This window comes from Antedon mediterranea, chromosome 9 (genome assembly GCF_964355755.1).
Source record: "Antedon mediterranea chromosome 9, ecAntMedi1.1, whole genome shotgun sequence".
NCBI classification, from domain to species: Eukaryota; Metazoa; Echinodermata; class Crinoidea; order Comatulida; family Antedonidae; genus Antedon; species Antedon mediterranea.
The window spans coordinates 25,559,640-25,573,700 of NC_092678.1; the positions used below are offsets into that span (position 1 = coordinate 25,559,640).

Here is a 14,061-nt window from a genome sequence, read left to right on the forward strand (position 1 = left end):
GTGCTACCTAATGTGCTATCCATTTGAAAGAATGTGCTACCCGATAATCCTTATAGAATAATGTACAGTACTATATCCATTTGACTGTGCTACCTAATGTGCTATCCATTTGAAAGAATGTGCTACCCGATAATCCGTAGGCTATAAGAATAATGTACAGTACAATTATATCCATTCGATTGTGCTACCTAATGTGCTATCCATTTGAAATAATGTGCTACCCGATAATCCTTATAGACTAATGTACAGTACTATATCTATTTGATTGTGCTACCCAATGTGCTATCCATTTGAAATAATGTGCTATCCATTTGAAATAATGTGCTATCCATTTGAAAGAATGTGCTATCCATTTGAAATAGGCCTAATGTGCTATCTATTTGAAAGAATGTGCTACCCGATAATCATAGAATAATGTACAGTACTATATCCATTTGATTGTGCTACCTAATGTGCTATCCATTTGAAATAATGTGCTATCCATTTGAAAGAATGTGCTACCCGATAATCCGTATAGAATGCACAGTACAGTTATATCATAGTTATATCCATTTGATTGAGCTATCTATTGTGCTATCCGTTTGAACTAATGTGCTGTCTGTTTGAAATAATTCAGGGGTTTTTTTTAAAATATGTTTTGCTATCCATTTTAAACGTGCTAAACAAGTTACATATTTGTTGATATAAATTTGCGGTACACCACGTAGGCCTATATTAGTTCTGAAAAGAACTGTTGAGTTGCTTGACGTTTCGATTTAGGCCTACTCCAAAGTCAAAGTCTCCAAAGCTATTCCATCATGTCGTATTCGGGGAATCGCCCACAAGTGTTTTCTCAGAGAAGGGTATGTTCTGTATGCTATTTTTTAATAATGTACAAAAAATGAAATGAAAAATCATATTAATTATCGGTATGTACGGAGGAAGCTCGAACAAGACGAAGCGCGAAACAAATAAAAGCGCAGCGCGAAACATCTGAAATGATATACAATTTCTCAAAACATGAAAACACAGAATATATTATATTAATATAACTTTTTAATATTTCTAAAGGCTCGGACAAGGAAGAAGGGCCTTAAAAAACTGAATTGCTATATGTTAGACCACATTTCCATAACTTTTCAAAACTCATCGAACCCTCTGCTAGTAGGCCTAATTAATATAGGAGCGTATCGCCAAATCATTAGAGAAAAAAAAACATGGCATGAAGATGTAATTAATCAAACAACGGCCAAAGAATACCAACAATTTTAATTTAGGTTTTGATTCGTAATTACTAATGTGGTGGACTAAGCCTAGTTTGAAACTATAGTGACCATTTATTTTAGAAAGAAAGATAGAGAAATTTGTTTCCATCTCCATGTTATTGTTAATACCAAGGCACTTTTCAATTAAAAATTCTGGCCTAGTATTCTTGCAAGGTCGTCACAGCTCCAGTTACAAAGGTCGTCACAGCTCCAGTTACAAACGGTGATACAAAGTGTCAATCATTTGACCAGTGAACAGCCCACTGGTAGGATAGTCCTTGAAACCGTCCGTAAAACACATTAATCACTCACATCAGTCATGCCGCTAATGGTTGAAAACCTCACTTTTTGGGGTTTTCAAACGTAACGCTATCCGGGGCTCCTGCGCCTAATGCATAAAAGAAGCATAAATTAGAATGCATGTCAAGTCAATGTCAATATAATGTCAAACATTAGGAACTAACATTATATTGGTTGATGTCAGAGTTCAAACTCAATGTTGCGTGACCAGCTGTTCCTCTTTAAAGACTATGTTTATGATTATTTACTTTGAATTTTTTTACCTGTACAGCTTATTTCAAACTTTCAAAATTTAGTAAAAAAAGAGAACTGTAATGAATAAAACAAATCTATGAAAAGTTTTAAGTTGCTGATTAGTTTTGACCTTGCAAATATTTAGACTAATTGTAACTTGTGGTTTAATCCTAAAGAATTGGAATCAAACCCTGTGAAATATCCGGATTAACTTTTTAAACACTGAACAGTTACCATTTCATAAGCCACAGTAGCTTGGGCTTTAGGCTCATAACAGGTGGACATGTTGGCTGTAAACGCCAGCCATTAAAATGCCTTTAGCCAGTCTATTAATACTGTAGTACTCTACATTATAGTTTACAGAATTATCAGAATCTTCCAAAAGATACATACTGTCATCTGATGTGAATTCTCACAGAAAAATAGATTGAAGAAAAAAAGAATGTATTTTAATCCGCTACTATAATTCTACTATAACTCCTGTGATTAATAAACTAGACCTATAGTGCCCGCTATGGCACAAAAGAAATTTATTTATTTATTACCTTCTCCAGCTTCTTCCAAATTTAAATCCAAAGACTTAATTCTGTCTTTCACACTTCCGATTCTTTTCTCCTCCATTTTGACTAAACTTATCCACGTAAATATAGAACTGTATTGACCGATATCAAAGTGATCAAATAAAATGTTAATGACTGCCTATATACACAACACTGTTTATAGTAGATAGCAGGTATACCTAGGACTCTACTAAATTCCTTACGCAACACACAATTTACATATTACGTTGTTCCTTAAAATATAAACATCCTTCTTGACAGCTATAATTATATTATATCTTCACGAATAAAGTTGAAGTAATGACCGGTATTTTTCCATAGTTTTTAATTCTCTGCAGCTTCAACTTCCATTTGTTCTTCAATGGGTATTAGTTATTAAATCAGTACTCTGCCCATATAAGGATAACACAACAACTGGTATGAACAAACACTACCATCCCACTAGGGTTGGTCAGATTATCAGTGGACGTCTACTTCAACTTTTAAATCCACGTTCTAAATTAGTTTAGCACTCCTCTTCAATCACAAACAGAATACAATGAAACTCTCTTACAACTTGACAAAAGCTAACCAGGACATTGCATCTCAACAAACTTTATGTAGATGTATGCTTTGAAGCGATAAAAACGCCTTTCATTTTTAATTGAAGTTTGTTGCGCTTCAACGAATTGACCTTTTGACAATTTATTCCCATCGATACTAGACAATATCAGGATAGTTTGCATAAAAGTACAGTAGTATAAATAGTGTTTGTATCGTTAGCAGTAGGAATAAATAATAAATATTTATTTCAATGACAGTTTATTTCACATTAAACTCAATAAAAATTTATTGATCAATCAATAATATCAATGTCACGGCTGTTTCAAGGAAACGTATAAAAATAGACTTTATTTATGTTGCTATGGGTAATTAAAAGTAGAATAAGCATATTATCAATTAATGATGAGATAAGTTTAAGGAAAGGACGGCAAAAACTATTATAGCCAAGGAAGTATTTTGCTGACAAAACCAACTTTTAATGAAATTTAATTTCCAAAAATGATACTCATGCTATGTCTCTAGTACTAGAGGGATAGAGTACTGTCTCTAATCATGAACCATTTATTTACAAAATTGGTGGCGTCCCCTAGAAAGCAAATGTCATTACGAAATGAATATATTTAATAATAAAAGAAAAAAAAACCTATGCTTGAGTCAGGGACGCCAAAACAAAACAGACGACAAAAAAAAAAAAAAATAGTCTTTATGATATTACTGGCAGCTTACATTTAACATCAATATTGCAGATTCTTAGTAGCTTGTACAAAAACGTTTGGTTGAGTGGCAGGGTGCATAAAGGTTACAGGTTCGAGGGTTATTACACTCCGTTTTGCTTACTCGTTAATTTCCTTTTTCTGTCCATCTTGGCGTATCGCATGTAATGAATTTGTTTTTGGATATGTTTTGTATTTGCTTACAAATGTTTCTGTCTTGTAATTATTAACTCAAGAAACGAAACAAATTCAGGCCAGCTGTTGGCTTTAGAAATTATTGGCATTTGTATTTTTACTTGGACTGGATATCAGTACTTTAGTTGGTCACTTGATTTCCTGAACCTGGAATATTCTTTTCCTTAGTAGCAGGTCCAACTTTTCTTGACCATAACCTAATAGAAAAGGTGTGTTATGTATACCAAAAAAAAACTATGAGACCTACCTTCTTCTTCTTCTTCTTCAGGACCATTTACTGAAACAGTGTATAAATCAGGTGACGGCGTCTCACGAGGCATTCTAGTATTGTCCGGCGGTTTTGTATCATTATTTTGTGCTCTAAGAAAAAGTCCCTTTAGGTTTTTCATCGGCAAAGTGTTCCCACTAAGATCTGCTAAATTAGGTACTGATCTGGAACGCCTTCTTGAAAAGAACTCATCGTCTCTCGTCGCAGAGCTCGGTCTCAATGGTACATTGTTCAATGGGTCAAAGTCGAATTCTAGATCTGCAAAATGACAATTTTAAATTATTTTTACTTTCTGTGCAAAAAACAAATGAGAAAGTTATTGTAACTTAAATAGATGAAAGGATAAGAAAAAATGTTTTGAAGACTGATAAAAGTTCCCACGACCGAGAACCACTTCTGCTTGATGTAGATACCTAAATTCAAACCATCTTTTTTACTTTACATATAATTTGTTTTGTTTAACGTTGACTTTTTGGAACTTTTTCTTTAAATACATTTGTTCTTTATTTGTCGATTATACCAGATTACAATTTACAATCAAATGAATATTATTTTTTTATACAGTAATTGAAAATCCAATAATTTTTTCCAGTTAGTTACATTGGCAATAAGGCAATAAGGAAGTAAGGTAGATAATTTATTTTTAGTTGGAATCAGAAACCGAGTATAGTCAACACTTGATGTCGTCCAGTTTTGTTTTTCAATGATTATGTTTAAAAATCAGGAAGTGTAAACTTTGCTTTAATGCTCTTTAGAATCGTTTTAACTATTATCTCCTTTTTGTCAATACAGTTTCATTATCATTGCCTCGTTAGTTGCTGTTGTTGGTAATGAATACTTATTCTTGTTAGTACCGTACTTAGTCAGGTGGTTTTTAACTACCCACTATACCAAGGTTAAAATTGCTATACCCATTGTTTTTTACTACTACATTTTTATATACATACAATATTATTATTGTTTCACTGCCTCATTAGTTACTGTTGTTGGTAATGAGTACTTATACAGCAAACTCGACTCCTAATACCGGACTCTCTAAAAACCAGAAACTCTCCCAATACCAGACTTTTTCTTGAGGACCAAACGGTCCAAATTCATTTTTATCATTAACACATTTCCGAATACCAGACTTTCCGGAAAACCAGACATATTAAACTGGCCCAAAACGTGTCCAATATTGGGAGAGTTGACTGTACTTAGTACCGTACTTAGTCTGGTGTTTTTTTTACTCCCACGGTACCAAGGTGAAAATTCGCTACATCTTTGTCAGTACACCTTTATTACTGTAGTACTACATATATATACATATATACGATATTGTTTACAATTAGAAAAGTTCCCCACTATAGTTAAATTTCTCTCGCTATTACATTTTGAAAGAAAAATCTTCATGAAATAAATAATAAGCATTGTTCAATTTGCTTTGTACTATTTGCTATTTTTGTGTGTTACGGTTCACCTACCAATAATGTGTAAGGCTATGCATACAGGCATTTCGTTTACAGTTTTATATAATACATGTTTACTCTCTCAATATTATTACTGTACTTCCTATTATAGAAACTTAAGTGGAGAAACTTAAGTGCAACAAGTGGGGGAATGTGGCACATCTCTAAGGAATAGATACAGACAAGTATATTGATTGATATACTGATATTCTATGACATGCAGCGTTTTTTTTTTAAAGTTTAATTTTTTAGTGAATTTTAACAATTTTAAAATTTTTTATCTGTTTGAGAATTTTAATCTATTAATCCTCTTGTACCTTCATGTTTTAATGCCGTCAGTATATCTTTGTATTGTTTTTAAGAGGGCCTCTTCAAGTCAGCTGTACTGCTGTAGTACAGCTGTTAGAGCTAACCTTAAAAAAAAATGGATTCAAGATAATTGGTGACCACCTCTGTAAATCAGGAGATACAATTTGCTACCCATAATTTACGAAAGCCTCGTTCTATACCCCCAAAAACTTAGCTCCAAAAAAAGAGGGGAAAAAAGAGAGCAAAAATAGCTGCTTAAATATCTTAATTACCTCTGCCTTAAAAACATTGGACATATTTAATGGGGATGAGAAAGAAGTAAAATGCCTAGTGACAATTGTCCCATATTAAAATTGAAGTAACATACTTAAACTAATATTTGTAATTGAGGAAATCCTTATATTAGTTCACCAGGACCTAAGTTGAACTCAATTGTACCCTGGGATTGGAACTAACAATTGATTTAAACAAATGAAATTCAAAACAAGTCAGCTATTCCAACCCTGAATGGTCGGGTTTAAATTAATATTGGCGTTGTTCCTCTTTTTTGGACAATAAATATACCTAAATATAGCTATATCTATACTTTATCTTATAAGCCCAAATATGACAGTGATATGCCAAATATAGTGATATGACATTATCATGTCCATATATGGGCACATCACATTTTTTGTCACATAATGTTGTGTATACTGTAGACATAGCTTTATGCAATAGGGCGGCCTACTTATAATGTACCTGTCAAAATCACAACAGTCATATAAATCAGTACACTTTATCACATAGTAATATACTGCCCTCAACTATCAGCGGTTGACATAATATCTCAATAAGGAAGTTCATGTCATAAAATGGTTTGTTCAACTTTTCCCCTAATAATTGCACCCACGTTGGTTCCTAGGTATCGTTTTACACACAAACATTAAAAGAAAACCTGTTTAATCTAATAATATAAAAATAATGTGTATTTCCTGTTGCGTATGTCACGATTGAATGATGGTATCTAGATTAGTAGTGCAGTATACCTTTTGAATCGTGCCAATGTGAAAAAGTACTTTAAAGTGAATCATTTGTTATATTGTTAATTTAGACAGAATTGTATTCACCTACAGATTAAGAGTCTTTTAAGTTCCTCTTTTTCTATTAATTTAAAAAAAAAATAATTTAGGATATATACAACACATTTTTACAACTAAGTTCTAAAACTATTGTATTTAGTTCCTACTAAGTTGATGCTAATTATTCTAAGAAAATCAACTGGTAACATTCTAAGTAGCAAGAAATGTTTTTTTCCTGGCTGTATTGGGAGTATACCTTTTTGCCTTACTAAACTGTAATATGTAATATCTATCGTAGACTTGGCCTACTCCACAAGTACTAGACTAAGTACTCCTAAGTCTAGTACTTAGCCAAGATAAGAAACTTTATTATAACTATTTTTATTATGTGAATGACCGGGTGATACCTGGTCTTAACTAACCTTCAAGACATACCCCATTTGGTCGATTCTTTCTTGTTTCACGATTTTCCCGACGTAGAATATCGACATGATCAATAGTGTACACAGTGTTATACATACTGCCATTATTCAAAATTTATAAATCCATACAATACTCAATTTTAGGTCACTTGAGGTCAATGACATATTTCCATATTGTTGATAGAGAAAAACAAATCTTGAAACTTGAAGCTGACTGTCACACAACAAGAATTCTTTTCTGATTGGAATACATTTAATGTGTAAATCTCCCAAATATAAAATTGACTGAAAACAAAAACCTAATACAGTTTGCTGATAAATGAAAAGTAATAAAAACTATAATTGAAAGTAAGCACCGAATGTGCGTTTGAATTTAGTTTTGTTTAGATCTAAATATTTGATAATGTACCACGGAAGTGTGAAAATATATCACCATCGAATACAACTATAATTTAATAATTGTATTATATTTTTATTTTTTTTTTTTTTATGACAGGGTTAAAGTTTAGGCTATGCCTCACCTGGCTATAGTTTTTTTTTTAAGTTTTCACAAACGTGTTTGATGGACAATAATAATAAGTACAGTAGTAAAAAAAGTAGTTTTTGTTTGTAATTCAGGTTGTTAAACACAATAAAGTACTGAAAAGGTAAAATCCCCAAATTTAGAGTAATTTTCATACCTGTAATTTAAATTGATATACAAGACATTTTGTCTATCAATTTCACAAATACAGTGTATGAAAACTGCCACCAACTTCTATTAAATTATATTAAAAACCTATTTTGTACAAGTTAATAAATAGTAAGTAAATTAATATAGTTATGTATTGTAGTTAATTGTGTGTTTAAATGCTGCAGTGGTGGATCCAAGATCCATCTAAAAATGTTCAGAAGGACTGAGCTTAATTTTCTTTGCAATTTGCGAAAATTTAAGGGGAAGGGGTGGGTGGGCGGTCCAGCTGGGGGTGGGTGGGCGGTCCAGCTGGGGGTGGGTGGGCGGTCCAGCTGGGGGTGGGTGAGCGGGCCAGCTGGGGGTGGGTGAGCGGGCCAGCTGGGGGTGGGTGAGCGGGCCAGCTGGGGGTGGGTGAGCGGGCCAGCTGGGGACTCCTTGGATCCGCGCCTGATATGTATTGTAAGATGGTTCTCATTCTATAAGCTTCTACCCACTTTCCGTTCTTTTATTCTCAACGTATTCAAAAATATTGTGCTATTAATTTTGTTTGTTTTTTCCCATAAGAGTGAAGAATGGAAATAAACGGATTAAAGATAGATTGAGATATAATTTATGACTCATTTAATTTACAATGTACTACTATAGCATCATGGCTGACACTGGATTAATACAGTAGTTTACCTTCCTGTATGTTGTGACTAAATTATGCTGTGATCAGACCTATTCTAGGAATAAGGAAGCCAGGTGGTGTACCTGAACATTATAAATAAAATGATCTGTACCTTTCTGTCATTTGTATTACCTGTCACTAGGACATATTTTAGTAGTCCTAATATGAAATGTTGTGATCACATAGAATTCTAGGAATAGGAAGGCCAGTGGTGTACCTTTATTGAATATTGAAAATCTGCACCTTTTAAATGTCACTAGGACATATATGGATAGTCCTAATAAGGAAAAGATTGTTGTGATCACGTAGAATGATTTTCTCCATAATCATTTATAATGCGTCACATAAGCATTCATTAATTAATGATATTTTTTCTTGATTTATTTTGTTATTGTTATTTTCTACACACCATTAATAAAAATAAATGTTTAAAAAATGAAAAAATTACCTAGTTTATCTTCGTCATCATCATCGTCATAGAAACTTGTTTTCATCATCGGTGATCCGTGTTGGCATCGTGGCCGGGACGAGCCAATCATGTTCACAGCATCAGCCTTCTTCTTCAGGCTCTCCTTATCGAACGAGGACCGTTCTTTCTTCTTCACCGTACTGCCTGAGGAGTTGTAATCACCTTTAAGAGAACATACAGGGTTGTAAACAAAATCCAAAAAAATTGTCTGATTTGAAAATATCCTTTTACAGTACACACATTGTACTAAGGTTATATTTGTATTGTTAGCTTGGTTGACGGCCATGTTGGTATTGGTGGGGAATATTCCGAATGATTTTGTGTTACGCAAACATAAGTATTTCCTTTTCCTGAGCACAAGATAACAACAATATCCTATACCACTGTCAAAAAAAATCAATAATGCGAATTGACTTCTAAGCATACACAATACAGTTTAATTCCACCCTGTCGTTATTCATCCATCAGATGTTGATTTTAACAAGTCTAATTTTACACTTAAACTCCCTCGTTTTTATATTTGGGTAATCAAAATAAAATGCTGAATAAATTACAGTAACTTATCAAGTTACAACAAATTTAAATATGTTATATACAGTATGTTTAGTTTACTTTGTGTACGAAAAATATTTGTGCACAATAAATAAAAAAAAACATTAACATGAAAAATTGACTTGATTGACTTAGTAGAGAAACTATATTTTAATTTTAAAAAAGCAAGCAAACAAAACACAATATGTGTCTTAAAATATACCATTAAAAATAATCTAATAAAAAAAATAAATTAAAAATAATCTAATTGTACTAGTTTTATTTCACAAAACAATTAAATAATTTTGATTATTTCGTTTGCGCTTAACATTTTTTAATTACGGCAAAGTTATTTATAAAAATATAGTATGTTCTTTAATTCTTCAAAACAAGTTTTGTTTAAGATGGCATAAAGATTTAATTGTACCTTTAGAGAGTGTAGAAATGTATAAGGTCATCGTAGCCAAGGGTCAGCAACAATAAAACCTTGTTTAAATTGTCATTAAAAACTTTTTATATATCACTTCAGGAAGTCATAACTAAGATAAAGGTACAATTGAATTAGAGTTTGAAACAAAAGCAATTTACTATGACAAACAATTTGTACTTTAATAAAAAAAACTGGCAAACTTTGGGTAACATAAAAGATTTGACCAATCACACTAAGCGATGGATTATTTGAACGGTTGCTTGTGATTGGTCAACGCGCTTGCATTATGTTTACGTCTTTGCGTTGCACCCTAGTGGGAACCATCATAAGATAAAGTTTAACAGCAGGAAACTGCGGAAGTGTATAAATAATAATTTTAGTTTTCTCGCTTATTACTCATTAAGCTCTATCTACACTATCAAACTAGTTTGACAAAAGTGTGATGTGCGCAAATATGGTAGTGATATGCCTAATTATGGTGGTGATATGACATATATGGTCACATCAGATTTTTTTTTTTGTCACATAAAGCAATAATTTTAGTTTTCTCGCTTATTACTCATTAAGATCGGTCTACACTATCAAACTAGTTTGACAAAGTGTGATGTGCGCAAATATGGTAGTGATATGTCCAAATATTGTGGTGATATGTCCAAATATGGTAGTGATATGTCCAAATATAGTAGTGATATGTCCAAATATGGTGGTGATATGTCCAAATATGGTGGTGATAATAAATTAAATAAATAAGATATATGGACACATCAGATTTTGTTGTCACATAAAGTATAATAGTTTTAGTTTAATTGCTTATTACTCATTCAGATCTAGTTTATAGTATTATCATGATCTGACCACAAACTATAGCGTCATCATCATTAGTAATATAGCGCACATATCCTATGAGAAGAATTTAATTTTTTTAATTGTAGAATATAAGTTGGCTATAGCTATTTAATGAGAGATAAATTTTGTGTTCACCACAGATTAATCATTTCCTGTCCCATAAAATATTTCTACAATAGGGCCTATTTTTACAATAGTAGTATTGTCAATAATATTATCTTTTTAATTTGCACTTTCATCAGTAACTAATTTTTGTGCTTCTTACATTTTCTGTGGATTGTATTATTATTATTATTATAAAATAATTTTTTTATTACTAAATACTAAATATTTATAAATAATATTTTTTTGTTCAGAAATAGAAAAGTGGAAAATCTGAAAAAAAGTTCCATTGAAGGCAAAATGTGAAATTAAGACTGGAAACAACAACTAAAATCTTAATCTAATCTAATCTTAAATCAAGAGGATTGATTGATCAAAATCAAAACGTACTGGGATTGATCTACTAGCGTTCCTGCTCCTAAAAGAAGCACTGTCAACAATCAAGTAACAGACCAAACAAACAGCCAAAATGGAAGACAAAATGGAGAACAAAAATCAGTAAATAAATTCTGTCAGGCAGATTAGAGGTGAACTAGTACAGACTAAACTCGCAACCAACAATTCTCCAAAAAGGAAGTAATGTCTTCAGAAACGCTTTAATGACGTCCCAAAGTGGAAATTAGAAAGGTCGTTTATGGGTCTCCAAGGCAACCACGTGAAGCACACTCACTTTGCGGTGAAGTGAGCACATGGAGTTTATTGTAGAAGAGGATACTACTTTCACTGTTGACATGTATGAGCTCATCAAACTAATTTCAAAACTAGACTCTTTCAAAAATAAAAGTTTTTATTCTTTTAAAAAATATAATTGTATTGCTATTAAAGTTCAAAAACCTTGAGATCATCAAAGGGAGTACCCATCTATGTCCCTTTTCTTTCTTGTTTTTGTTATTTTCATGTTTAAAAATATTTTTCTGATGATCCCACGTAGTTCTGCTGCTTTTGTGTTTCGTTTCGTTTATTCGACCAGCATAAAATCAATATAATATAAATATATAGAAAAAAAGAAATGAAAAAATGTTGGGCAGCTTAAGCAAAATACATCGCTGTAACTCAAATGAGATTATTACTTTATAAACCATTTATATTATACTGTACTATTATATTAGCATCTCTAAAATGAACAAATAAAGATTACATAATTATCATTTACTCAACATCATGGGTGTAGAGCTAACTACGGGAATATTGTTTTCAATGTAAGAAGGCAGGTGCTGATTTAGGCGGGGGATAACTCTAGGGCCCACCCCCTAAAATTTAACAGCCATTTCTTTTAAAAAATAAAATAATGACTATTTTTATTATTCTGCAACCTGGTGGATCGTTATCATTTATGAAATATTTAGCCCTCCCACCAATCTATAATGCTGGATCCGCCCCTGAGTATTTTTTATTTTTCTGCAACCATCAATGGATCGTTTTTATCATTTATGAAATATTTATAAATTTAATTTATAAATCTATAATGTTGGATCCCCTGAAAGGTAGGTACCAATCCAGTTATCAGACATGGTAATGTTATACTAAACATTGTTGAACATTTGCCATTATATAATGTAAATGTTATATTATATATCTTCATTTCAGGTTTCTTTTTACTGTAACTCTGTACATCCGGTACTGAACGTGTTTACAATAACAAGTTGATTAACCTATAGATGGTGTGTTGTTAAATAAAACAGTTTACTTCCTGAACACGGCCCTGAACACAAAATGTAATAATATAATAACAATAATAATTTTAAGATGAACAGTAGAAGAACAGAGGGCTCAAGATAAAATACACAATTGGAACATTTTGTTCAGCTACAGTGATAGGGTTCACTTCACTCACCTGGTCTCCCCAATTTCAGGTCAGGGTCACCCACCTCTCCCTATCCCCAAACTTGAATCTTTCCCCACCCCCATAGTATGGACTTCTGTTGCCAATTGAGTTGAATGTTTATTTATTTATTGTAACAATATTTTACGAGGGTGGTCCATCCAGCCGAAGCTGATCATTAGGGACCCTCACAAGAATACAAAATGACAAGACAATTCTGTGAAATGTTTGAGTTGTTGAGTGAAAGTATGTAATTGTGACAGAAACCCTGGATACAATTAAAAGCATCCTAATGAGGCCTGATTAGAAAGTTTACAACCAAAAGTACACAAAAGTACTCTGGCCATTCTTACTTCCTTAATTGCTAATCCAGGTCCCATTATTAACATTTTAATGAGATACAAAAGTCACAAACTCCAAAAAAATAATCATTAAATAGTGGGGAAACAGAATCAACAAGAAATCAAAACAAAAATGTGTACTATTTAAAAATTTATTTTCTTGAAGGTAATGGTAAAAACGGGACCCTGGGGATTGCGCGATTTCGGGGGGGGGGGGGGGAAGGGTCATAATTATGTGCGCTAGGTTGCCGCGTAAAGTAAATTCAAAACATTTAATGGTTAAACCATATACTAAAAACAGACAGAACGTTTGCCAAAAAATAAATCATCTCCATGGGGTAGTAAGTAAGTACGTAAACCGGAGTTGGGATCATCCCGGAAACTTTTTAGTTTGTTTTAACTTCCGCCTCTTTTTACACCCCCTGCTGGTCCTCTCAACTTTACCTTAAAACGAATATTGGTACCCTACCTTTAGCTTGTTCATTTTCAAATACAGAGAGCAAACTTTTGATCTTCAAACTGGCCATTTGTTTCCTTAAATGAAAAGCCCTCACGTACTCATCATCGTCAAAAACATATCGATGCACCTTTACAAATTTACGGTGCGGTACTTCCTTGGGACGCTCCATTAACTTCAACTTTTTTCTTTGTTGTTAACGTGTGTAGTCGCTTTTCCAGACTGAAACTAGTTTATGTTGTTGGTCTTTCAATTTTGTATTTATGTCATTTCCGCAAATTAAATCCCGGCGCAGACTTTTAAGAACTAAAAGTTTACTCACAATTTAACCGATTTTGGCCTACTTATTTATGGGAGGATAACACGTTGAAAACTGACTTTAAATTAATTAATTTAAGTAAGGTTAATTATTTTTAGTTACCC

General features: G+C 32.6%; 1 protein-coding gene across 3 annotated transcripts in view; it reads right to left on the reverse strand.

Moving 5' to 3' along the window:
• The window catches only part of LOC140058510 (uncharacterized), a 60,447-nt gene that overhangs the window by 34,735 nt on the left and 11,651 nt on the right, over positions 1-14,061 (reverse strand). The window contains exons 1-3 of one of the 3 annotated variants that reach the window (XM_072104147.1): positions 13,651-13,977; positions 9,089-9,271; positions 4,037-4,315 (exon numbers count right to left, since the gene is read on the reverse strand). In XM_072104147.1, coding sequence (XP_071960248.1) covers positions 4,037-4,315; positions 9,089-9,271; positions 13,651-13,810 — 622 coding nt within the window. In that variant the 5' untranslated portion in view covers positions 13,811-13,977. Of the gene's footprint in view, positions 1-2,323; positions 3,062-4,036; positions 4,316-9,088; positions 9,272-13,650; positions 13,978-14,061 lie in introns of those variants that run through there. The other 2 variants (XM_072104148.1, XM_072104149.1) reach the window with 2 other exon arrangements.